The following is a 25221-nucleotide window of genomic DNA, read 5'->3' on the forward strand; positions in this document are numbered from 1 at the left end:
AAAGAATGTGACAGGGGAAGATGTGAGCTAACAACATCTAGAGATGAGCAGCCAAAGAGAGAGAATCTGACATCAGAGCTGGGTAAAAGCAACAAAAAGGCATTTCAATCCTCAGAGGTCAGCACCGAGGGACATCACATCATATGTAATAGATGTCTCACAACACCTTCTAAATCCGTGTGAATAATGCATTTATTTAATGCCGGCACTTCAATGTTGGAAAGATGTTCATGATTTGGAGGAGACTCAGAGGCTAACCAAAATGATTAAGAGACTGAAAGGACTCATTTATGAGCAGCTATAAAAGAAGCCAAATACGTGCTTGGCCTTCTGGTGGCCGGAACGAGACGGGAAAAAGGTTTACAAATTACTAAATGCTATAAACACCAGGAAGGGGAGGAATGATGGTCAGCTCTATTGGACTTAGCTCTTGGTACGGACATATCTCAGGCACTGACAAATTCCTCTCATTATTGGGTCTTAAAACATTTACGGGCCTTCTGAATAATATATAACTGGGGAATGCTGTGATTGGTAATGTTCTATTATTACAAGGGAACAGGATTGCTCCAGAAGAGAAAATGCAAGACAAATGACTGCTTATTAAGGGAAGAAACATTCCAGGCATGCTAAGTGTGCTGAGAGAATTAAAATGCACTAACAGTCCACTCCTAGAAATATCCAATACATGCAACTATGGGTAATGTTATACAGCACAAAACTGCTGAAATTTAATACAAAGATGGAAAGATGGCCAGATAATTTCTCCATTCCTTTTGTCATTCATTGATTTCTCCATCCATCCCATGTATCTAATGCTTACTCATTATTTGCCAGGTCCTGTGCTGGTGATACAAAGATTAATAATACACAGAGCCTGTCCAAAAAAAAAGTTTATGGTCCAGTGGTGGGGTCGGAAGTTCATGGAGTGAGAAGGAACAGACAGGCTCAATAGAGGATGATGAGAGAGCAAAGAAAAGTGGCTCCTAACCCAGATGGGAGAAAGTAGGAAGGTTGGGGAGGCTTCCCAGGTAAGCCGGCATCTTAGTCAAGTCCTGAAGGAATCTGAGGAGTCTGTAAATCAGAAAGAATGGGAATAGGCATCCTAGGTGGGAAGGGTTATAGATTCAAATCACTAGAGATGACAAAGCGCTGGACCATTTTGTCACACTGTATGTGGGACTGACCAGTAGTTCAGGTTGACGGAGACAAATAGTGTAAAGCAGGCGGTAACCTTAAAATCATCATTGGAGGGGCGCCTGGGTGGCTCAGTCGGTTAAGTGTCAGACTCTTGATTTTGGCTCAGGTCATGATCTCACAGTTGTGAGACTGAGCCCAGTGTCAGACTGGGGTGTAGCCTGCTTGGGATTCTCTTTCTCCTGCTCCCTCTGCCCCTCCCCCACTAGCATGCACATGTACGCCATCTCAAAAAAATTATAATAATAATTGGAATATATTAGAATTATGGGTGATTTTTATTTTCCTTGATTTTTCTGTCTCTTCCAAAATTGCTCCGTTAACAAAGTCACACCTTTATGTAGACAGATAATTGTAAACATTTATATAGCACTTCTTCTGTGCCAGATACTATTCTAAGCACTTTGCATATATTAAGTGATTTTATCCACATAACTCTGAGATAACTATTATTGTCCCTATTATACCGACGAGGACAGGAGGCAGAAAGAGGTTAAACAATTTGACAAAGTTATAAAGCCTCTGTTTTTACATAGGCTGTGTTGCTACTAACTTTAAGTTAGAAGTCTATTTTCATATCATTTACTTCCATAATCCCACTTTAAAAATTGATCTGATAAAGAATCAGAGATACAGCCAAATATTTTGGGAGAAGAATGTTCATAGCCTCAAAATTTACCATAGCAAAAAAATAGAACTATAAATCACCTATATGTCCTATAATACAGAATGATTAATCATGGTATGAACTATTATGCAAGCACACTTTAGAAGAAAGTTAAATGAACTATCAACAATAGCCAAAGTATGGAAAGAGCCCAAATGTCCATTGATGGATGAATGGATAAAGAGATGTGGTGTGTATATATATATATATATATATATATATATATATATATGTATATGGAGTATTCCTCGGCAATCAAAAAGAATGAAATCTTGCCATTTGCAACTACATGGATGGAACTGGAGGGTATTATGCTAAGTGAAATTAGTCAGTCAGAGAAAGACAAAAATCATAGGACTTCACTCGTATGAGGACTTTAAGAGACAAAACAGATGAACATAAGGTAAGGGAAACAAAAATAATATAAAAACAGGGAAGAGGACAAAACAGAAGAGACTCATAAATATGGAGAACAAACTGAGGGTTACTGGAGAGGGTGTGGGAGGGGGGATTGGCTAAATGGGTAAGGGGCATTAAGGAACCTACTCCTGAAATCATTGTTTCACTATATGCTAACTAATTTGGATGTAAATTTTTAAAAATAAAAAATAAAAGTAAAAAAAAAGAAGAAAGTTAAATGATGTAAGAAATGCTCACTAAAAAGGACAAAGAGAAATGTAAGACACAAACTGCACTGGCATAATCCTAGTAGTGTGTTTGTGTGTGTGTGGAAAGGAAATCCACTAGTCATACTGGGATTCAATTCCAATCTTTTTTCTTTTTTTAAAGTTTATTTCTTTTGAGAGAAACAGAGACTGCAGGAGTGGGGGAGGGGCAGAGAGAGGGAGAGAGAGAGAATCCCACACAGGCTCCATACTGCCAGTGCAGAGCCTGATGCAGGGCTCAAACTCATGAAACCATGAGATCATGACTGGAGCGGAAACCAAGAGTCAGACACTTAACTGACTGAACCACCCAGGCGTACCTCCAATTCCAATCTTAGTTCTTTCCTTTAATTCACTTTGCGACCGTGGGTAATAATTTAACCTCTCTGTATTCCAGTTTCCTCATCAGAAAATGGGGGTAAGGGGTGCCTGGGTGGCTCAGTTGGTTAAGGTCCGACTTCGGCTCAAGTCATGATCTCACTCACTGCTTGTGAGTTCAAGCCCCGCGTCGGGCTCTGTGCTGACAGCTCAGAGCCTGGATGGAGCCTGCTTTGGATTCTGTGTCTCCCTCTCTCTCTGTCTTTCCCCAGCTCACACTGTGACTCTCTCAAAAGTAAACATAAAAAAAAAAAAAGGAAACGGGGGTAATATAGTTGTTGTAGTGGCTACAAAATTAATACAGGGAAAATGCTTACAATACAGGCTGGTAAACACTCAGTGTCCGTATCAAAAAAATTGGAAACCCTATTTAAAAACTAGAGCTACACATTCAATGGTACACGTTCAGCTAGCAGTTTGATAAGACTTTGTAGTCTGGGGTCTAATAGGTTACAACACCATCTAGTTATCTTTAAAAAATAATTGGAAGTGAGATAAAGGGCACTTTCCATTCCAAGTAAAAACTATTTGCTTTCAGAACCTGCTTTCTCAAATTTTAAGATATACTAAACACCCGACCAACCAATGAAGTGTTTTAAAGTTTCCTTTTTAACCAGATACTGTCCTAAGACTAGAGCCCTGATATTTTATTTGGGTCGAATATTCTTGAATTGTGACAGTTTTAACTATTTAGAAATGTGCTTTCATGTCAGGATCAATCGAGGGATGGAAATTACAAACTGGTTTTTGAAGGGCCCAAAGCCATACATAGCCTATTTCTCATCAAGGTTTTGGAATTACCTTAATTATACTAGTTTTTAAATATTAAGAAAAAAATAGAAGGAAATAAGCAATTTCAAAAGTTTGTTTTTTCTTTTTTTTTCATTAAGCAAATTCTTGTGGTGCTCTTCAGAGCTGGTCTCAGGGATGAGGTGACCGAAGCAGATGGGCTATACTGAGAGCGAAGGAACAAGGGCCTGGGGCCAGGGGCATGTCACTTTCACTGCTTGGCCCAGAATCTGCAAAGTGGAATGGAAAATGCTTAAGCACTCTCTTTAAAACAATTTTTTTTAATGTTTATTTTTGAGAGAGAGAGAGACAGAGACAGAGAAACAGAGACAGTAAGCAAGTAGGGGAAGGGCAGAGAGAGAGGGAAACATAGAATCCAAAGCAGGCTCCAGGCTCTGAGCTGTCAGCACAGTCTGACGTGGGGCCTGAACCCACGAACCGTGAGATCATGACCTGAGCTGAAGTCGGACTTGAGCCACTCAGGCGCCCCTTAAGCACTCTGTTAAGGAAAGGACAGAAAATCCTTGATGAAGGAAAATGAGGTATTCTGCCTCTCACAACATTAGGAACTTGATTTCCCCACAAGTTTTCACGGTGGCCCCCCTCCTCTCTCTCTTTCAGGTCTCCTATGTCAAAGCGATTGACATCTGGATGGCGGTGTGCCTTCTGTTTGTGTTTGCTGCCTTATTGGAATATGCAGCAGTGAACTTTGTCTCCAGGCAACACAAGGAGTTCCTGCGGCTCCGGAGAAGACAGAAGAGGCAGAATAAGGTACAGTTGACCCTTGGTGCAGACAAAGTCAGGTAGAGCTTGAGGTAGTTAGCCAGGCAGTGTCATTCAGAAAATAGAATACATAATGAGCAAGAAGCTAAGGTTAATTTTTGTCCTGATTTGCCCTACTCTACTGAATTACTGCTCCGGTGAGTCCTTTAAAATGAGGGCAGGGTTGTCACATTTAGCAAATAAAAACACAGGACATGCAGTTAAACCTGAATTTTAGATAAACAAATAGCATTTGGTATATATATGCCCCAAATACTACATCAGAGATACTTGTATTAATAAACTGTTTATCTGCATTTAAGATTTCACTGGGGGCCCTGTGTTTGATCTGGCAACTCTAATTGGAGATGCTCAATTTGACAAAATTGCTTTAAAATCCTGTTGTTTTAAATATTAATAATTTGTGCGTATGTGACTTTGGGGACATAGCTGCCTTGACTTTTTCTTCAATTGCTCTGGTTTCATGTAAATAAGGCCCCGACCCATGTTGGGCACATCTTGATAAATCCAATCAAACTGACCTCGTTGTCTCGACTTAAATTTTAACGCATGAACCCAAATTTTACACTTTATCCAGAGGTTTGCGGTTTCAAATATATGGCTCAAAATCATTAGCTCTAGTGGTTCCCAAAGTTGCTGGTACAGTAGAGGTGTAGTAGAGGGACATGAGAATAGCCTGGAGGGGAGGGGGTCTTTCAAAAATCCCAAACCGTGGTCACACCCCATACCAATTAAATCCCAGTCTTGGGATGGGGCACAGGAGTCAGGATTTGTGAAACTCCCCCCAGGTCATTTCAGTGTGTGGAAACGTTGGAGAAGCGTCACTCTGGTTTATAATCTAATTTCATACAGGACACCAGAAGGCTCGTGCTTATTTTGTGTGTCACATTCTGGGAGAGAAACATGCCCCTTGCTATGGAGAATGCTAGTGCCCATATAATCTTCGCTAGAGAACTGAATTTTAACTGGAGTTAAAATTTTACATACAGGAAATGAGAGAGAGTTTTCAAAACCTGTTCCCCTCAGATTTGAGAAATTAAACCTGCTATTAAACCAAAAACGTTTCAGTGTCAATCTTAAGGCTTCCAAATACCCAGATTCAAAGCTAAACATTTGTTGTAACTTAGATGTTGGTCACGTTGAGGAGTTTGTATGTGTACGAGCTCAGAGAATCCTGACCTCATCTACCAAAACCTTTCCTCCATATACTCTGGACTGGTATCTGGCTGGTTGCCCCATTTCTCTTCTTTACCTCTTAGGAATAGTTTGTCCTACCACAGCCCAGGGAAACACACACACATATGCTCTTGCTCTACGTTGTTGAACACCAAGCCTTTCTCAATTTTCTCCTCCTCACCTCCGTGTGGATGATAACCATTTCTTCAACCTCACCTACAGGAGTCTAGCACAAAGTGGCACTTGCGCCACCCAGGAAATTACTGGAATGTGAGGATTCAGCCCGTAAACTGTATTCCCAGAATTCCCTGGCTTAGCATAGTAGATGGCCGCTGACAGCATAGTCTCCTAGAGCAGAGATGGAAAATGGGTTTCATCATGCTTCCCAATTCTGAATAATTGGTAGGACCGCCTTGGAACGCCATGTGGAAGATTCTTAGGCTGTATCTGTAGCTTCCCTCATCATCAGAATCACGTGGAACACTTGTTAAAAGTACAAGTTCTTGCACAGATTCCCAAACCTATGAATCACAGTCTGCAAGGGGAGGTCACTACAAATTAGGACTTTTCACAAGAGGCCCAAGTGAGTCGTATTACGAGAAGTCTGCAGAAACCTGGGCAGTACAAGAGCAGGTAGGAGAAAATCAGAACGATGAAGTAGTAGAAAACGTAGTTGGAGGACTGGGTGATTTCAGATTCATATAGGACTTTGCAGGCCGGTCATAAAGGAATGGATTTTATTCGAACTGACTGCAATGCGGGAATTAGTTTCAACATAGCAAATGTCCGTCTATCAAGTGGATAGTCCATGGGGTCAAGAGTAGCAGCTGCAGATCAGTTAGGAGGCTATTAGGGAAATCTTCCAATCCATGAGCATAGAAGGTCTTCCCATTTCTTTGCGTCATCTTTAATTTCTTTCATCAGCGTTTCACAGTTTTCAGAGTACAGACCTTCCACCTCTTTGGTGAGGTATATTACTCGGTATCTTATTATTTTGGGTGTAGCTGTAAATGGGATCATTGGCTTAATTTCTCTTCCTGCTGCTCCATTATTGGTGTATAGGAATGCAACAGATTTCGGTACATGGATTACGTATCCTGCGACTTTACTGAATTCATTTAACACTTCTAACAATTTTTTTGATGGAGTCTTTTGGGGTTTCTATATATAGTATCCTGTCATCTGCAAATAGTGTAAGTTTTACTTCTTCCTTACCCATTGGGATGCCTTTTATTTCTTTTTATTGTCTGAGTGTTGTGGCTAGGACTTCCAGTAGTGTGCTAAATAAAAGTGGTAAGAGTGGACATCCTTGTCTTGCTCCTGAACTTAGGGGGAAAGCTCTCAGTTCTTCCTCACTGAGGATGATGTTTGCTGGGGGTTTTCAGAGATGGCATTTATTATGTTGTAGCATGTTCCCTCTAAAACTACTTTGTTGAGGGTTTTTTTTATCACGAAATGCAAGTTGTACTTTGTCAAATGCTTTTTCTGCGTCTATTGAAATGATCATATGGGTCTTATCTTTTCTCTTATTGATGTATCATGCTGATCTACTTGCAAATATTGAACCACACTTGCATCCCCAAATTAATTCCCATTTGACTGTGGTGAATGATTTTTTTTTAATGAATTCTGTTTGCTAGTATTTTGTTGAGAAGTTTTACATCCATGTTCATCAGGGATATTGGCCTGTAGTTCTCTTTTTTAGTGGTGTCTATCTGCTTTTGGTAACAAGGTAATGCTGGCCTCATAGAGTGAATTTGGAAGTTTTGCTTTCTTTTCTAGTTTTTGGAATATTTGAGAAGAATAGGTATTCAACAATGTAAGAAACAATAGGTGTTTCAAGGCTGTTGAGAAAAAGGAACACTTGTGCGCTGTTGGTGGGACTGCAAACTGGTGCAGCCACTGTGGAAAACAGTATGGAGTTTCCTCAAAAAGTCAAAAATAGGGGCACCTGAGTGGCTCAGTCGGTTGAGCATCTGACTTCAGCTCAGGTCATGATCTCGCGGTTCCTGGGTTCGAGCCCCGCGTCTGGCTCTGGGCTGACAGCTCACAGCCTGGAGCCTGTTTCAGATCCTGTGTCTCCCTCTATCTCTCGGCCCCTCCCCTGCTCTGGCAGTTTCTCTCTCTCTCTCTCTCTCTCTCTGAAAAATAAACAAAAATTAAAAAAGAGAAAGGAAGACAGCAAGATAGTATGGGCACTGCAAAAAGGAGCAAGAAGGACATCTGAAATGGCTGATAGTGGTGGGCATTAAGGAAGACTCCTTAGAGATGCCAGCTGGCATTGGTTTTCACTGCTTTGTCTTAAAAAAATTGAGAAATCCAAGTTTATGTGTTTTGCCTGGAGATGTTGACTTTGACTATGTATCTCAAAATGGCCATTCAAAATACAAAGCTTAATGAACAAACTTAAGATTTTAGAGGGAGGTGGGGGACAAAACAGATCATGTTTGGACCTTTGCAGTCAAGGCTCTGATTTTCATTGACAATTAAATTTGGGGGGGGGGGAGGGGGAAAGAGGAGACATTTCCAATTATGTATCCCTTAGGAAATGGCATCTTTTTCTCTAAGGCAGCACTTTAAGTCTTTTAAATCTAAACCATGGTAAGAAAAAAGTGGTAACAAGAGCTACCACTGATTGAGGGCTTACTATATACCAGGCACTGTTTTAGGCACTTTTCCATATAGTAATTGATTTAATCCCCACAACAGCTAGGGGACTGGTGTGCTCATACAGCCCAGCTTACGGTGCAAAGTCCTGGTTTTGCCTGGTTTCCTGATAGTAACTTAGCATTTGTTATGGATTATTCATTTTAAACAATTTATTAATAGTTGCATTAAAATAAATTGAAATGGGTTTGGTTGACTTCCACTTTATACAGCCGGTTTCTGTCATGGTGTAATCTTCTGGGGGGGGGCGGGGGAGGGCGATATACGTGTTCAGTGGACAACTTCTCACTTTAACATGTAGTAAAATCTTAAAAATAGCCATCACTATTCCTGGCTTCTGTTTTTGACCCTTACCAGAAGCAATGTCATATCACTTTCTTTCCAGGATAGCTCAAAGGGAGCTTGCTGTTATCAAAATGAAGTGCCTGGGACACAAGAGACTGGAGATAAAGGGTTCTTTCTTTTGGCCTCTGTCAGTACTGGGACACTGCCATCCTGCCGGCCACTTGGGGTGCCAGCCTTGGTCCGTAACATGGCACAAAAAATCCGTGACACTAGTAGGCCACCGCTTGGTGGGAACACACGGTTTGATGGACAAAAAACAAAAAAGACGCGGAGCAGTCTTGCTGTTGGGCTTCTGAATATTCACAATTGAACGCTTTGGTCATTTTTTGCAGGATAACTTTATTGTTTGATAATGCATTTTTGTTTTGTAATACTTCACGTTACAGGCTGAATTGTTTGTTAGTGCTATCTTCCACTCTCCAAATTGTCCTTGTTTGGATAAATTACATGGTCATGCTGTCAAAGATGAAGGCAGTATTCTTATCTTCATCTTACAGATGAGAAAACTAAAGCAAAGGGAGTTTCGGGAAAATGCCCAAAGCTACACACACAGGCAGTCCGGCTCCAGAGTCCCTGACCTCAACCGCTGTTGCCAAATTCACATTTTATATCTTACATTATGATCCAGCATCTTTGAGACACACACATACTTGAAACAAACAACTCTAATGCACTCTAATAGTCTATTCTGCTTTAAAAAAATTTGTTTAATGTTTATTTTTGAGAGAGACAGAACGTGAGTAGGAGGGGCAGAGAGAGAAGGAGACACGGAACCTGAAGGAGGCTCCGAGCTGTCAGCACAGAGCCTGACGCAGGGCTCAAACTCACAGACCGTGAGATCATGACCAGAGCCAAAGTTGGATGCTTAACCGGCTGAGCCACCCAGGCGCCCCTGTCCTGTTTTTGAAATGCAGACGTGGTTAGGGTAAGGCGAGTGGGGTGAGCACACCAGTGTAGGGTCAGATCCTGTTATTTAAAATGTTGATGTATTGTTCACCTTGGATTTTTTGCATTAACAATGAATTTTTTTTAATACTGCATGAAAATATTGATTGGGAGAACTGAGGTTCTGGCACACCTTACATTTTGCACCTGAGGCCTTACCTTGCCCTAGTTCTGGACCAGGTAGTCCTGAACTACTCAATTTTCACAGACCCTAATAGGTTGTGGCCTGAGTTAAAACAAAAACACCATTTTTAAATGTTCAATATTCCCAATGAAAAAAGTCAGCTCTTTAATTTCCCAGTGGGTACCCTACCTCTCCAACATAATACAGGTTATTTAGAACATATAAGAAAAACAAGAGTGAATCACTTTCCAAAGTGACATTAGCATTAAGATTTATTCCAGGAACGTATGTATTGAGAGAACCATGAGATGACATTTACTCGCATGGGAAGAATACCTGGTGTTTACTAAATGATCCAGTTTTAAAATGGGGTCACTTTCAAGGAGGAGCCAGGTACTTTGTGACTAGGTGTGTTTGCTTAGATTATCTTTTCTCCATCTTGAAAAGCAGTCAATTTTATCAAAGCAGAGTTTCCTGGAAACAATCGAGCCCAGATCGTCAAGGGACACAACTTGCAAATCCTTATGCTGGGGCCACCCCGGGTCTATTAGAAGCTGACGCCCCAGGTCTACCGGCTAAAATCCTATCGTTATGTTACCTCCTGAGCTCCAGTAAGTTTTCATGACATGTGATGTTTCTAACAACTTCCCCACAAGAACTTTAAAGCCTCACCTGACTTTCTCCCTTCCACCTCTCTTTCTTTTTCATATCTGGCCACACCATGCCTGACTTTTGGCATCAGGCCTGATTTCAGTTATTTCCAGTTGCCCACAGAGCCCTGATTTATTTTATTATAGTTTCAGAGACCAAACAGAAATGGTGGCTGCGTGAGAACATCGGTATGGTTTTTAGGCCACCTAATAAGCGGCCTTTGTTTTTAAAGTTTTTATTTTAATTCCAGTTAGCCAACATAGAATTATATTAGTTTCAGGTGTACAATATAGTGATTCAACACTTCCATAATACACCCGGTGCTCATCATGATAAGCTGCCTTTTAAAAGGAATGTTAACACACTATTTAGACTTCAACCTCCCAGGAAGAAAATATGGGGCTTCAACCTGATTAGACAACAGGGTGAAATGTGAGGGCCTGATCAAAAGGTCTCAGATGACAGTAAGTTGGCAAAGTAAAAATTCAGTACTCATTTTGTTGTGATTCTCTCCCTCCTCCTTATCTATCCTTTAACTCTTAGCTACACTGCTAATTCCTCAAAAGATCATGTCCTGATCCTATAGGGCTGATATCATCCCACTATTCCAAGTACATATAGTACCCAATTTGTTCCTTTTCATAACAGGTGTCACTTTCTACCCACTGTTGTCCATGTTTTATAGAAGATTGGAAAGATATTGGGAGATATTACTTATGACACCTTACCTAGAAATACCTGAATCTTGCTCTCAACCAATCATCTTCTCCTTGACTTACTGAGTGGAAATAAACCTACAAGGGCAATAAACTATTTTTATCCGGGCTTTAGCCTCAAATCTGAATGCAATGCCCCCAGGAGGGAAACAATGTAGCTGAAGCCCTTGTCCCTTCACTCAGTAGGTCCAGAAACCCTGCACTATTTCCTCCCCACTGTTCCAAAGGCCTGAGATTTTCCCATTCCAATGGGACACGAGGCCCCCACTGGTGAAGGCCAGAAGACAAGGACCCAGAGCAAATGGTCACCTTGGAGTGGCTTATCTAAAACCCATGGGGTCTTCAAATGGCCACGGTGACACTCTTCCTCATTAGGGGTAAAAATCTCCTTCCTCTCCTCCTGGAGACATCCCTTCAAACACTTAAGGATGGTGAGTTGGCAGGTCTTCTCAAATCTTCTGAGCTAAACAGACCTAGTCCTTCCTGTAATGTGGCTTAAAGCCCCTCAGCACACTGATCACCCTTTTCTGGTTTGCTAGTGAGCACCTTGAAGTAGGAGTCACAGAATCTGAAAGAGAGCCAGGGCGGGACCAGCACGTAACACAAAGGAGCAGTAATGTCCCCTCTTTAGCTGCAGTTTTCAATAGAGTATTAAATTACAATAGTGCTTTTAAGTAGTCTATTCTATTACTGGCTCAGTTTGACCTAATGCTAATGCTTCTTAATTTCCCAAGTCTTTTTTTCCCCTATTGTTAATATGAATAGCTATCAAGTTATCTCCCCTTAAGTGCTTGCCTTTTTCTTTTTTTTAAATTTTTTTTAAGTGTATTTACTTTTGAGAAAGAGAGAGACAGAGTGCAAGCAGGGGAGGAGCAGAGAGAGAAGGAGACACAGAATCCGAAGCAGGCGCCAGGCTCTGAGCTGTCAGCACACAGCCTGATACGGGGCTCGAACCCACCAACCGCAAGATCATGACCTGAGCCGAAGTCGGACACTTAACCGACTGAGCCACCCAAGCGCCCCTTGACTTTTTTTTCTAATGTAAACAAACAACTTCAGATTTATTGCTATAAATTTCACTTCATTGAATTTGGCCCATTTTCTAGATGATATTCATCTTTTTGATACTGATTTAATCATCTGGAAAATTAGCTACCACTTTTAGCTTTGTAACATTGACAAGTAGTGTCAACACTCTTCAGCCAAAGGCCACAAGAAAGAAGGCTGTAGTTAAACAAGGTGGGTTTACTCAGCAGTGAGGGAACACACACACCAGGGGAAGCAGGGGGTGAGGGGTCCTCTGTAAATGGGGCGATTTGGGAGGAAAGTCTAAGGGAGTAGGGATTTGCTCTAGATTGGATACTGTCAGAAAACAGGGGAAATTCTATAATTCAGTGGGGATATCAATAACTTCTACCTGTAGAAGGGCAGACTCATGTGAGGATAAAACTGGTAAAGACACAGCAGTCACTCAATTCAACCAAGAGCGGGACGATTAGTATTTTGTGGGGAGCATAGGGGCCTTGTTTTTGTTTGTGCTTAGACCAAGTGAGGAAGTGGTCTTGTTTTGTCTGATTTTGTCATGGTCACAGAGTAGCCTCGTCCGAGGTGGGTATCCTAGGAGATGGATTCAAGTTTTGGAGTTGCGGATTTCACCTCCTAAGATGGCCTCAGCTGCCAACATTCAAATGGAGGCACTGTAATTTACCAGTCCTGTGACCTTGGCAGGTTACTTAAACACAAAAACTTCTCTGTGGCTCAGTTTTCTCATCTGTAAAATAGAGTTAATAGTGTTCACCTCATAGGACTGTGGTGAGAATAAAGGGGGTTCCCGCGAGTAAAGCTCATAAAATAAAAACGCTGGCATGTGGTAAATTCTATGTTTAGTGATCATTCTGATAGCCACTTTCTCCACCACGACGTACCAGACTCTGGGTCATAAAGTTTTTGTTCAATTTACTGGGGAACATGTTCTACAGATCAAAATCCAGCATCTTCAAGTAGCCACAATAGGCTGCCTACATTTTCCGTCCCCCATTTTCATCCCTCTTGTCTTTCTTCCACAACGGAAAGTTCGATTGTACAGCAGATGTGATCTCCGTACAGCTATTTTTATAATCAGAGTATTGAAATAATGAGTTAGTGCTTCTTCTAACAAGAGAAGTGGAAAGAATTAGGAGCAAGCTGAATTCTTCCATTTTATCTCAAACTGATACAGGTTGTAGCTAAACTCCCTCCTAAGTGCAAGGGCACTTTTTCCAAAGGTAGAGAACCCATTAAGAACCTTCTAACCAGGGTGCCTGGGTGGTTAAGTTGATTAAGCATCCAACTCTTGATTTCGGCTCAGGTCATGATCTCAGGTAATGATCTCCTGGTAAGTGAGTTTCTTCTGAGCAACCCCCCCCCACCTCAAAATAAACTTAAAAAAAAAAAAAAGCCTTCTAACCCAGTAAGAATGTAAATAGGAGTTTGAAAGGCCACTATTGAAATGCAGATGTTTATACCACTAAACCTAATCAAATACACAAATCTAAGCAAATGAGTCCGCTGACCTATATAAGTAGAATAGGATCCACCTTTGAGAATCTTGCTCAAGGTCTGTCATCTTTTTCTCTTCCCCCCCAAAGGCTGAGTAGTGGTTCTCAGCCTGAGCAATTTTGCCCCCCAAGGGGCAGTAGAGGCCAGGATGCTGTTAAACATCCTTACAGTGTACAAGATAGCCCCCCCCCACCACCAGAAAATGAAAAATTATCTAGCCCCGAATGTTGATAGTGCCATGGTAGAGGAAACCCTGGTTTAGAACATTGCTAAGACTGGTTTCGTATCGAGAAGTATATCCTAATTTTTTGTTTCTTATTTCCAAGGGAGACACGGTTTACATACATCTGCCCACTCAGTCAGGGGAGTACTTTCGGTTCTGCTAACCTCAGAGTCCATTCCTCCATGGTTCGTATGTAGGCAGGGCTCACTGGGCGATGGCCAATGCTTTCCCCTACATTAGAAAAAGGCAAATTCTATCCAGCAGCCTACCATTGAAATTTTGATTTATTCAAATACCCCACAGAGTATGAAAGAAAACACCATCTGATTGGCTACATTAAAACATAAATCACATGGATCCACACAGCCTAGGATGCTACGCATGGCTTCATACAGGAAGTGAGACAGGGCCCTTATCTGGGAAATATTAGGTTCACACCCTGAATATCCAAATTCTGGGCGATGAAGATGCTTGCATGTGGGCAGGAAAAAATTAAGTTCTTTATCACACCTATTTAGAGAATGCTCAGTGGTGTGAACAGTCACGATGAAAGCTTATTTTTGAGATTACCGGACCAACAGGCACACACAATGATGTTGAGTGTTAGGGAGCGCAGTAGGTGTTAAAGAGACCAACAATTTCAACCATTCTAGAAAGAATCTACGAGGAACTCGTAAACTGGCTCAGTTACTAAAACCGTGAGTAGGCATAAAAGAATCCTCACCACTTGGACCAGCGATAGGCACAGGGATTGAGACCAACCAGTAACCAACACACTCGCCCGCCTGCAGACGGGACCGAGTAGTTCGCAGCCTGCCGCTGGAGTATGGGCTACCTGCTGATCTGCTCTAGATCAGTCCCGCTTGAACTCTGGTTTGCGTGAGGATCCCCTGCCGGCCTAGGTAAAACAGAGGCTCCTGGAAGCCAGCCCCAAGCTGGACTGAGCCGGTCAGAGCTTGGGACATTTCTAACACGGCGTTCAGTAATGAAGATGCTGGGATCACTTCACACCCTTGTTACTAGTGTGTCCATAGTCACGTCAAAGACACTAACCCCAGTGATTCCCTGTTGAAAAACTAGCCCTTAAAAGATTGACAGGAAATATTTCATGAAGACATTTTAGCCTGGAAATCCCTACAGGTCTCCCTTTTCCTTGTCCTTGAGAAGGAAACTCCAGGGTCTTAGCTTTTAGCTTTTTTTCTTTTTCTTTCAAGAATACAGGGGAGCAGTACATGTGCTCTTTTGTCCTTTAACATTTGCCCCGATATTGTGCCACGTGTTTGTACAAGGTGTTTAAAGAGGATTTTGTAGATCATTAATTAAGGTAACAACTGCTTCCTTAGCAAGCAGGATGTTGAAGAGGTTGTAACTGCTTCCCCAGGGAGCTAGAACGCGCGTTCGTTCTTTGTCTTAAAGGTTGAGGAGTTTAGATGAAGCTTTAACAGGCCTGTGTGGATTCGGAGTTCGGACTTAATTGTGAAAGCCAGCAAGAATAAATAAATGTCACGGTAGTTTGCAATTCCCATACACCACCAGGCTAGAGAGCTGGTACTTGTCAGGGACACAGAGGCCTGAAATGTTTTTGAGGTGTTTTTCTTCCACGCTTGTTCCATTTTGCTAGGTATTATGACAGACTTATTTTAAGGCTTGCAATATGGAATTCTCCTTCGCAAGATGCAAAAAGTGATGTGCAGAAGCAGCCTTACAAATGAAATGCCTATCTTTTTAGTATCTCCAATTCTTTTTTTTCCATCTCAGACTATTTACCGTTATCTCCATTTTCTTTACGTTCCTTCCTACTATGTCCTGTTTCTCTGTCTTGGATTTTCTTCGTCATTTTCTTTCCCTCACGCTCAACGTCATCTCTTCAGACTATCTCATTTTATTCATTCATTCACTCACTCGGTGTAAACGTGTCACACGCCTACTACAAGCCATCCACAGAGTCCAGCAGATTCTGCCCTGGGGATGCTCACAGCCCAGGGAGAGCTAGACTGATAAGCAGACACACCTTCCGTGTACATATGACAGGTATTGTGATAGAGGCCAGAGGACTGCTATGGGAACACACTGGGGGTGGCTCTGTGGTAAACACTGTCAGTGCTCCACCCATTTTTCCCATGGCACTCCTGCTTTCTATATACAATGATGGCTTCCTACTATAAGCTCCACTCTATCATGGCGTGGAGAAGACGGGTCTTTGGCCCCAGAAGCATGCTCAACTTCTGCAGGGCATGCTGGAAATACTGAGACCTTACTCCAGGAACAACTCTCTGCCAACAACAGTTGGGGGCTGGAGATAAATATCCCACCTTCCTTGTCCCTCTGAGGTAAGTTCTATACTGGCTCCCAGTGGGATTGAGCCCATCACCCACACTCTAACCTGACTACCAATGCCCCTTAAATTGATATGGTTTCTCTCCCTGCCTCACTTTCCCACTCCCTACTGGTGCCTCTTGAGATCACCTCCCAAATATACTACATGCACTCAAATCCTGGTCTCAGGGCCTTCTAGAAAAAGCCAGCTAAGACAAGCACCAAACCGACGCCTGTGCTCCCTCAGAGATAAGTAACAAGACAAGAGCCTGGAGAGCTGAGCAGGTCCTAGGCAAGGAAAGACTCTGCACCATGCTAAGAAGGCTGGGCTTCCTCCTCAAGGCAATGGGGAGGCAAAAATACGGCTCCTGTGAAGGTCCAAGAGGGGGTAGCAACGGCTATATAACATAAAAAGGAGATGAGTAAGAATGAAAGGACACTTTATATATAAATGAAAATGTGACCAATACAGGAGTTACCACTTTTTTTTTTGCAATAAAAGTTACCTCAGGTCTGTAAACATCAATTATACTTTATATTTCTAGAATCATCAAACTTAGCTGCAGCTCCAGTTTTGCAGATGGACCCTTTTGAGAGATTTGCTACACAAAATTTTAAAAGGGAATTCAATGTTAAAATGAGAAGAAAAACTTGTATCGACTAGTCTCCTTTTTTTGTTGTTTTCTTTTTGAGAGAGAGAGGAGGAGGGAGGGAGCACGCATATGTGAAGAGGAGGGGCAGAGGGAAAGAGACAATCCCAAGCAGGCTCCATGCCCAGAGAGGAGCCCAAATGGGGGCTCAGTCTCACAACTGTGAGATCATGATGTGAGCTGAAATCAAGAGTCAGATGCTTAGCCAACCAAGCCACCCAGGTGCCCCAACTAGTCTCCCTTTTGCCTTGTCTGTGTTTTGTTGGCTAGGATGGACAGACCCGCAGACAAATGGTTTCAATACAGAATGCTATGTGCTACAGGCAAGGTTCAAGTGCAAGATTCGGTGAGGACCAAGGATACAGCAGGTCCTCCACTTCGTAGTACCTGGGAAGTGACTGCTCGTTTGGGTCCTGATGTAGGAGTAGGAGTTGGACAGGCGAAAAGGGGCTAAAGAGGATGTTCCGGCTGAGGGAACAGTTATGCGAAGGTCACCATAAAGAGACGGACCCAGCAGAATGCTGGGGACATGGGGCCTGTGAGAGAGGAAGACTTCAGCTGCTCCGGACGTGGCAACACCACCATCTGTTTTACAGATGCAGTAATCAGATTGGGCTGTAGAAATCGCACTCCCCATAAAAGCATCAGATCGGAACGAGGCACAAGATCAGGAAAATATTTACTTTGGCATTTCTATTTAAACATGCTTTTAACTGTATAATTAGTCCACACCTACCTGAAAGCCCCTCCCTAGATGCATAGATTATGAATACACAGGAGTTAATCCTTTTGTAATTTTGCTGGAATTACTTTTCCAAATCTAGGATACATACTATAACCTTAGCAAAGCTCTCCTTCAACAAGTATAAATATGGAAAGGTCTTTGTGGTTTGAATTATTTGCATTAAGAAATGCTTCTCGTTGTTGCTGTCTTATCACCACAAACTTAGTGGCTTAAACCAAGACAAACTTAGGATCTACAATTCCGGAGGTCACAAGTCCAGTATGGGCCTCACTGGGCAAAAGCAGAAGGTATTGGCAAAGCTGCATTGCTTCTGGAGGCTTGTGGGGGGTTTTGCGATCTGGAAGGCGATCAAGGAAAAAGACATGGCCGCGCGAGGAAGTACCACACGACAAGGTGTATGGGCTGAGCTCGGCGGGGTGGCATCGGAGCAGGGGAAAGTCACTTACCGCATGAGATGGTCCGGTGGCTTATAGCAAGGAGCTGTCACCCAGAAGGGAAGAGGGCAAAGGGACTCCCAAGGGAGAGATGGCTTATCAGTATAGGTGATGTCATTCAGCAGCGCTCGGAAGTGTCCTTGTCAGAGAGCTTCAAAAGGCAGCGGCAGCTGAGGGTCTTAAAATCACAAGGCTCTATGTTATCACTGGCCAGCAGACGCTGAACATGGTTTCATGAGTTATGCAAACCAGGCAGGCTTTAGGTGGCTAAAAATCTGCTTGTTTGGGCCACTTTAAAGGGTTGCCTGGGTGGCTCAGTCAGTTAAGCATCCAACTTCGGCTCAGGTCATGATCCCACATATGGCAGGTTTGAGCCCCGCGTCGGGCTCTGTACCGTCAGCTCAGAGCCTGAAGTCTGCTTCAGATTCTGTGTGTCCCTCTCTCTCTGCCCCTCCCCAGCTCATGCTCTGTCTCTCTCTCTCTCTCAAAAATAAATATTAAAAAAAATTTTTTAAGTTATTCAATGTGTAACATGTGAGATGTCAGCAGGCTTTTGAGCTAACAGGTCCCAGCTCGCAGTGAAGAAATAAACAACCCAGGGGCCGATACATCGTGGCCCACTTTGTCTCAATTATATAACACAGTTCTAGGGAAGAATCAGATTCTTGCCTTTTCCAACTTCTAAAGGCCACCCACGTTCCTTGACTTACAACCCCCTTTCTTCAAAGCTAACAATGTTGTCTCTTTCTAACCTTTCCTCCACACTCCCATCTCCCTCTGACCACAGCTGAGAAAGGTCCGCCACTTTTAAGAGCCATGTGATTAGATTAAGTTCACCTGGATAACCTAAGGCTTTCCCTCCATGTCTAATGCCTTCACTTAATCACACCTGCAAGCTCCCTCTGTCCTCTAAAGTAACATATTTCCAGTTCCAGGGATGGGGACACAGACATCTTTGGTAGCCATCATTCTGACCACCACACAGAGCAATGGTTTCCCAGGACTGTCTGAGCGTGTCCGCAGGCCACTCTGGTATATTCCATCCATGCTCGAGGCAGTTTGGAAGTGCCAGGAGGTGAATGCCCCAGGAGTGGCGCTGAACCAGTGAGAGCTGGGGCTTGGTGGCTCAATACCGAGCCTCCTCCCTCCTTGGTAGGTTCAAGTCTGAGTCACTCAGAGGTTTGAACTCATTTGCCAACAGTAATGCGCTGAAGATTCACTCGGCCTTCCTTGGCTTTCCTCGTTTCTGTGTCCCGCTTCCCTCCTCCCTCACCTCACTTCGGGTACCACCTCGCAAATAAACTGCTTGCCCACAAATCCTTGTGTCAGTGTTGTATTGGATATTGGAGGCCACAAAAGCAAAGTACGGTGCAGTGCCTTTTGGGCCAGGAGCCCGGCGACAATTACAGTCTCCTTTAACTGCACCCTCTGCCTCCTCACCAAATGCCAAACAGACCCTAGAATACATTTTGTGCCCAAGGTGTGGAAACAGAGGGCTAGGGATCTAGAAGGAGCAGCGAATGGCATCCCTGAAACCAGAAGAGTAGTTTCTCCAAGTTACAGAAAAACAGTTGCATTGCATCTGTCATCCTTGGCAGTTGGCATTGAGATAATATTTGGTGCTACTGGGTTTTCCAAGTAACCTGACAGGTGTCATAATACAATTCTCTCTCTTTGTGTCCCCGAAATGAAGCCTGTGCCTTCAGCTCTACTGTTATCTCACAAAGGCTGTGATGGCAGGGATCCTCATATCCAGCTCTTAGTCGCTGTGAAATCCTCCTTGGGGATGCAAGCCAAAGGTACCTCACCATCACTGGGCTCTTGTAAGGAGATCAAACAGAACGAGAGAGAAGTCTGGTGCTTCCCTAATCACAGTTTTGTCTTCCATCAATTATTATTCTTATTTGTAACAAGCTCATTTGGGGACAAAACACCGAAGCTGGAGTTCTTTCCCACCTGACTGAAGAATGATCAGAAGCAGGTGTGGCCATTTAGAAAATAAATGCTCCGGCCTCTGTGCAGAAGCGGGCATATGGAAATCGGTCTCGTTTTCGCTGTCTGCGCCCTGCACCGCTGGACAAACCCTACACTTCGTTTATTCAACAGATATTTTTTAGACTGCTTGCTTTGTACAGAGTTCTGTTGTAGATCAGGGGAAGTGAGGAGATGAAAACTGCCTGAAACCTGTTTCCGTGCAGCTTTCGAGATCCATAGGAAGAAAAATGAAGTGCAAATTTGTTCTACTATGGGGCGGAGAATGCGAAGAACCATACTAGAGTTCCAGTTGGAGCGGTGGCAATCCCTAGGAAGGGAAACACTTCCAGGTGACGAGCAGGGGCTAATCTCCAGGAGGACCTGGCGTCCAAGGCACTTCATTGCGTCTTGGAATGTTAACCGTCAATTATTCTAACCTCATCTGGTTATTGCCAGATAAATAAAACAGAATGAACTGATTAAACGGGCAATGAAAATTCTGCTCTATGAGGTGGCAATCAAGGCTCCCGGGAACACGGCCTCGGCCTCCCTTGGCGATCTTGCCCCAGGGGACACTTGGCAATGTCCGCAGGCATTCTTGGGTCTTCACGACTTGGGGGCGGGGAGGAGGGAGATTGTGTGAGCTCCTGGCGGTGAGTGGGTAGAGGCCGCCGATGCTGCTAAACGTCCTACAGGGTACAGGACACGGCACCCACAGCAAACAATGATCCGGCACAAATGGCAACAGTATCAAGGCTGAGAAACCCTGATCAAAGGGACAGAGGCACGCTGTACTCACAGAGGACTGTGGTTTTCAGAGAGAGAGAAAAAAAAAAGTTTAGCTTCAGGACTGCAACGCGGTTATGAACAATGCTATCACTCCTGTCAGCAGTAATTAGGCTAGCATAACCCAAAAGATTATACAGCCAGAGAAACCTTTCAATTAGGAATTTCCTCTTTAGTAAGTTAGCTCTTTATGTAAGCTTCTTTTATGTACACCAGATAGTAAAAAACAGATGCAAGATATGGTTCTTTGCCCTGGGAAGAGGGGTATGAGTTTTTGGAGGCATATAATTTAATTGCTTCTGAAGATGCTGACGTGGGTGTGAACACTAGAAGGTTAAGTTACCAAATGTTCCCACTTGATTTCACTCTGCTGCTGGATGTATTCAAGAGCAACAAAAGTCACACCAGAAATGAGCCCTCCTATTTTCTAGAGACAAGGTAATCCACTGGAGCAAACTTCACAAGCCTGGCCAGACATGATCGTCACCCGGGAGCTTTTTAAGCTCTCCAGGCCCAGACCAGTTAAGTTAGTGCCTTTGGGGAGTGGAAAACAAATGAATCCATCTTGAATTTTTAAAGACTTCTCAGGTGATTTCAATGTGCAGCCAGGTTTGAGAACCAGTGCTCTAGAGCTTTGCTTTTTAGGGTGTCACCCACTGACCACCAGCACCAGCGTCCCCTGGAGCTTGTTAGAGATGCAGACTCTTGGGCTCTACCTGAGACCTACCAGAATCAGAATCTGCATCATAACAGGATCCCCGGGATTGGAGGGGGGGAGGGCCAACAGCACACTGAAACTTGAGAAGTGCTGCTCTAGAACATACTGCAAATAGTCAATTTGAAACATGTACACATATTGCGGGGGACCGGGGTGGCTCAGTCAGTTGAGTGTCCGACTTCGGCTCAGGTCATGATCTTGCGGTTCCTGAGTTCGAGCCCTGCGTCGGGCTCACTGCTATCAGCCTGTCAGCGCAGAGTTTGCTTCAGATCCTCTGTCTCCCTCTTCCTGCCCCCCAAAATATACAGATATTTTAATACATACAATCTAAAACAAGGCACACTATGAAGGCATGGGACAGTGCCCCAAAGCTCTAAATAAAACTAATTTTCACTTGATGAGAAATGTTAAATTCATCACTATGGCTGCTTAGGTTTTTCAGAAAATCTTATCTATTTTAATTATGAAAGATCGTAATCATATAGAATAATCACATGTTGTGCTTTTTTTTACATGCGTATCTTCTTAAGAGTAGCACTAGCTGTCCAGTGGCCTGAGATTATCATTCTGGTATTGGGAACCAAATGAGAACCCCACACAACACCTTTTCCTATAACTGAAAAGGTGCCCTCTCAGCTCTATGTTCATATACACAAGGAGGAGACAAGATGAAATGCCATCCAATAGAATCCATGCCAAGCTAAAGCGTTTCACCTTAGTTAACAACACTGACCTGTGCTCACACATATCATGGTAAAACAGTTGTTCTAAATAGTCATATGACTTTATTCCAGGAAGCACAAAATGCTTCAAATTAAAGTCTGGCGGTGATATTTTCGTAGAGAGTTTAGGAGACTTGTTAAAAGTTGGACAGCCAACTCCTGGCTGCCAGACCCTAGATGTCGTAATTCATCATTGAATCGTCAAATGCTCTTTCACACTTCCTGTCTTTTAGGACAGATTGATAAAAGGGACAAAAAAAACTTGTAAAAATCCCTGTCATAAAGCCAGCTTTCTTCATCCTAGCCAAATATCCTGTCAACATGTTTCATTAGAGCACCCTTTTCTGGAATAATTCTGCCATGTGAATTTCTGTCCTCTTAAAATATATATATATATATATATATATATATATATATATATATATATATATACCTTTTTTGCTTCAAATCATACAGAGAAAGAGGTGAGAGAGAAGCGGGTGTAGTAAAATGAGCTGCTGTTAGGAGTCCTGCTGGCTGAATTCAGATCCTGGCTGGTACTATATTTGCTGTGTGATTTGGAGTGAGCCATGGTCAAATCACTCTGGGTCTTAGTTTCCTCGTCCGTAAAAAGGGTCTAATAAAGCCCTTTGTCATGGAATTACTATTAGAAGTAAACAAGAGTATGCATGTAAACGACAGTGCCTTGCATACAGCCAGCAGTCACCAAATATTTCCTTTCTCTTCCCTTCACCTGTTTTCTTTTTTTTTTTTTTTAAAAAAAAAAAACCCTCAGGAAGGGGCGCCTGGGCGGCTCCGTCGGTTAAGCGTCCGACTTCGGCTCAGGTCATGATCTCGTGGTCTGTGAGTTCGAGCCCCGCATCGGGCTCTGTGCTGACAGCTCAGAGCCTGGAGCCTGCTTCGGATTCTGTGTCTCCTCTCTCTGCTCCTTCCCATTCTCATGCTCTGTCTCTCAATAATAAATAAACATTAAAAAAAATAAAAACCCTCAGGAAAATGTCATCAGAAATCTAAACATCAGGGGCTGTTCATTATTCATCTTTTAATCCAATGAGCCTGTCATGTTGTCCCATAGACAGTACGTTACACACTGTAAACTTAGATAGCTACGTCTTCTTAAGAATCCAGGCCACTGGCCTCTAACTTCTAGCCCAACTCACAAATCTGTGGGAAAAGGGACAGACAGCTACCTGGAATAGAATGAGCTCTTTATGTAAACTTATCTTCTCCTTTTCATGGAAAATGTCCTCTGACTCTTTAAAATGATCCTATGTATTATTTTGATTAATTGCCTACTGTTTAGTGCACAAAAGACTCACAACTGTATTATTAAAAGCCAACTTCGGGGCGCCTGAGTGGCTCAGTCGGTTGAGCGTCCGACTTCGGCTCAGGTCATGATCTCACAGCTCGTGAGTTCGAGCCCCGCGTCGGGGTCTGTGCTGACAGCTCAGAGCCTGGAGCCTGCTTCAGATTCTGTGTCTCCCTCTCTCTCTGTCCCTCCCCCACTCCTGCTCTGTCTCTCTCCTTCAAAAATAAATAAACATTAAAAAAAAATTAAAAAGCCAACCTAATAAAAGCAAGCATTTAGGACAGAATACAAAAAAAAAAAAACGTGTGGCTACTGCTAAACAGGTGAAAAAGCAGGAGGAAAGAGCCTCCTGCAGAGAGCTAGAATTGGAGCTAAGGATGGAAGTTTGAACTGTAATTCAGCAGGCAGACAAAAGTCAAAGAAAACCACTGGACAGAAAGAAGAGGACATGGAAAGGCCCAGAGATGTGGAAAAGCTTGGGCCACTGAGGGAACAGAGAGTTTCCCAAGTACAGGATATGGAATGAGAAATGATGGAAAGTGAAAGTCGAGGGGCATCTGGGTGGCTCAGACCGTTAAGCGTCTGACTTCAGCTCAGGTCATGATCTCGTGGTTCCTGAGTTTGAGCCCCGCGTGGGGAGGCAGGGGATGGGGGGGCTGACAGTGCAGAGCCTGCTTCGAATCCTCTGTCTCCCTCCCTCTCTGCTCCTGCCCTCTCAAAAATAAATAAACATTAAAAAAGAAACAGAAAACGAAACTCAAACTCCATCGGGGCCTGATTATAAAGGGCCTGGCAATCTCTGCCAACAGGGTCTGCATCTCTATCCTGGAGGAAAGCAACTTGGATAAGCACACAAGTGAATTCAGAAACCTTGAACACTGGATCTCATGCCTCATAACAGAGGGGTTCTTCTCCCGAGAAGCTCCGAGAGGCTCCCGAAGACCTGAAGCATTACTGCTACCTTATTGCAAAAATCAACCAAAAGCCGGGTACACATAGAGCCTAGGACTCAGCAGGAAGTCTCAGGGCCAAGCACAACACCTGCTACATAGCAGGCCACCTCTCAGATTTCCTGTGAAGTCCCAGCACCTTCTTAAGCATGACGGATTATGGCTGCAATGAGTTTCAACGGAACAGCTGACTCTTTGTCAAGACTCTCCTAGGTATTTACTTAGAAGTCTCTCTCTTAGATTTCCCCATGCCTACCACAGGCCTATCATATGTTAGACGCTCAGTAAATATTTGACGAATGAGAACTGACAGTGAAGAAGCCAATTAAGACCATTAAATGCAGTACTTTTCAAACCGTGGGGTATGATGGACTCGTGGGTCGTGAAGCCAGTTCAGTAGCTCAACAGCAGCTTTTTTGAAAAATAAACACTGGGAGAAAATTAGAAAATATCGGCATGCATCCCGTTTTGGGAAAGCAAATACGACTTTGTGAAACTTTGGTTTCCGTTAGATAAACTAACGTGTGTGGGAGTCTCTGTGTGCGTGTCCCGGATGTCATTGGAAAATATGTGTCCTACTTTGGGTCATGGCAATAAGGTGCTTCCAGCCTGTCTCAGGCCAAGCGGACAAGTTCACCAGAACTTCTGTGGTGCAAACCTTCACAGGTACACAGAGGAATCCATCACAGGCCCAGCAGCTGGGGTCTGACGGCAGGGACAGGAGGTGGCCCTTGCACTAACTACCGCACCGCA

At 43.3% G+C, this 25221-nt stretch overlaps 1 protein-coding gene across 2 annotated transcripts in view; it reads left to right on the plus strand.

Annotated features, from left to right (window-relative positions):
• GLRA2 (glycine receptor alpha 2) overlaps positions 1 to 25221 on the plus strand; it is a 170193-nt gene that overhangs the window by 130091 nt on the left and 14881 nt on the right. For both annotated transcript variants that reach the window (XM_007090072.3, XM_007090073.3), the window contains exon 8: positions 4318 to 4467. In XM_007090072.3, coding sequence (XP_007090134.1) covers positions 4318 to 4467 — 150 coding nt within the window. The remainder of the gene's footprint in view (positions 1 to 4317; positions 4468 to 25221) is intronic.

The sequence above is a fragment of the Panthera tigris genome, chromosome X (genome assembly GCF_018350195.1).
Source record: "Panthera tigris isolate Pti1 chromosome X, P.tigris_Pti1_mat1.1, whole genome shotgun sequence".
Taxonomy (NCBI): Eukaryota; Metazoa; Chordata; class Mammalia; order Carnivora; family Felidae; genus Panthera; species Panthera tigris.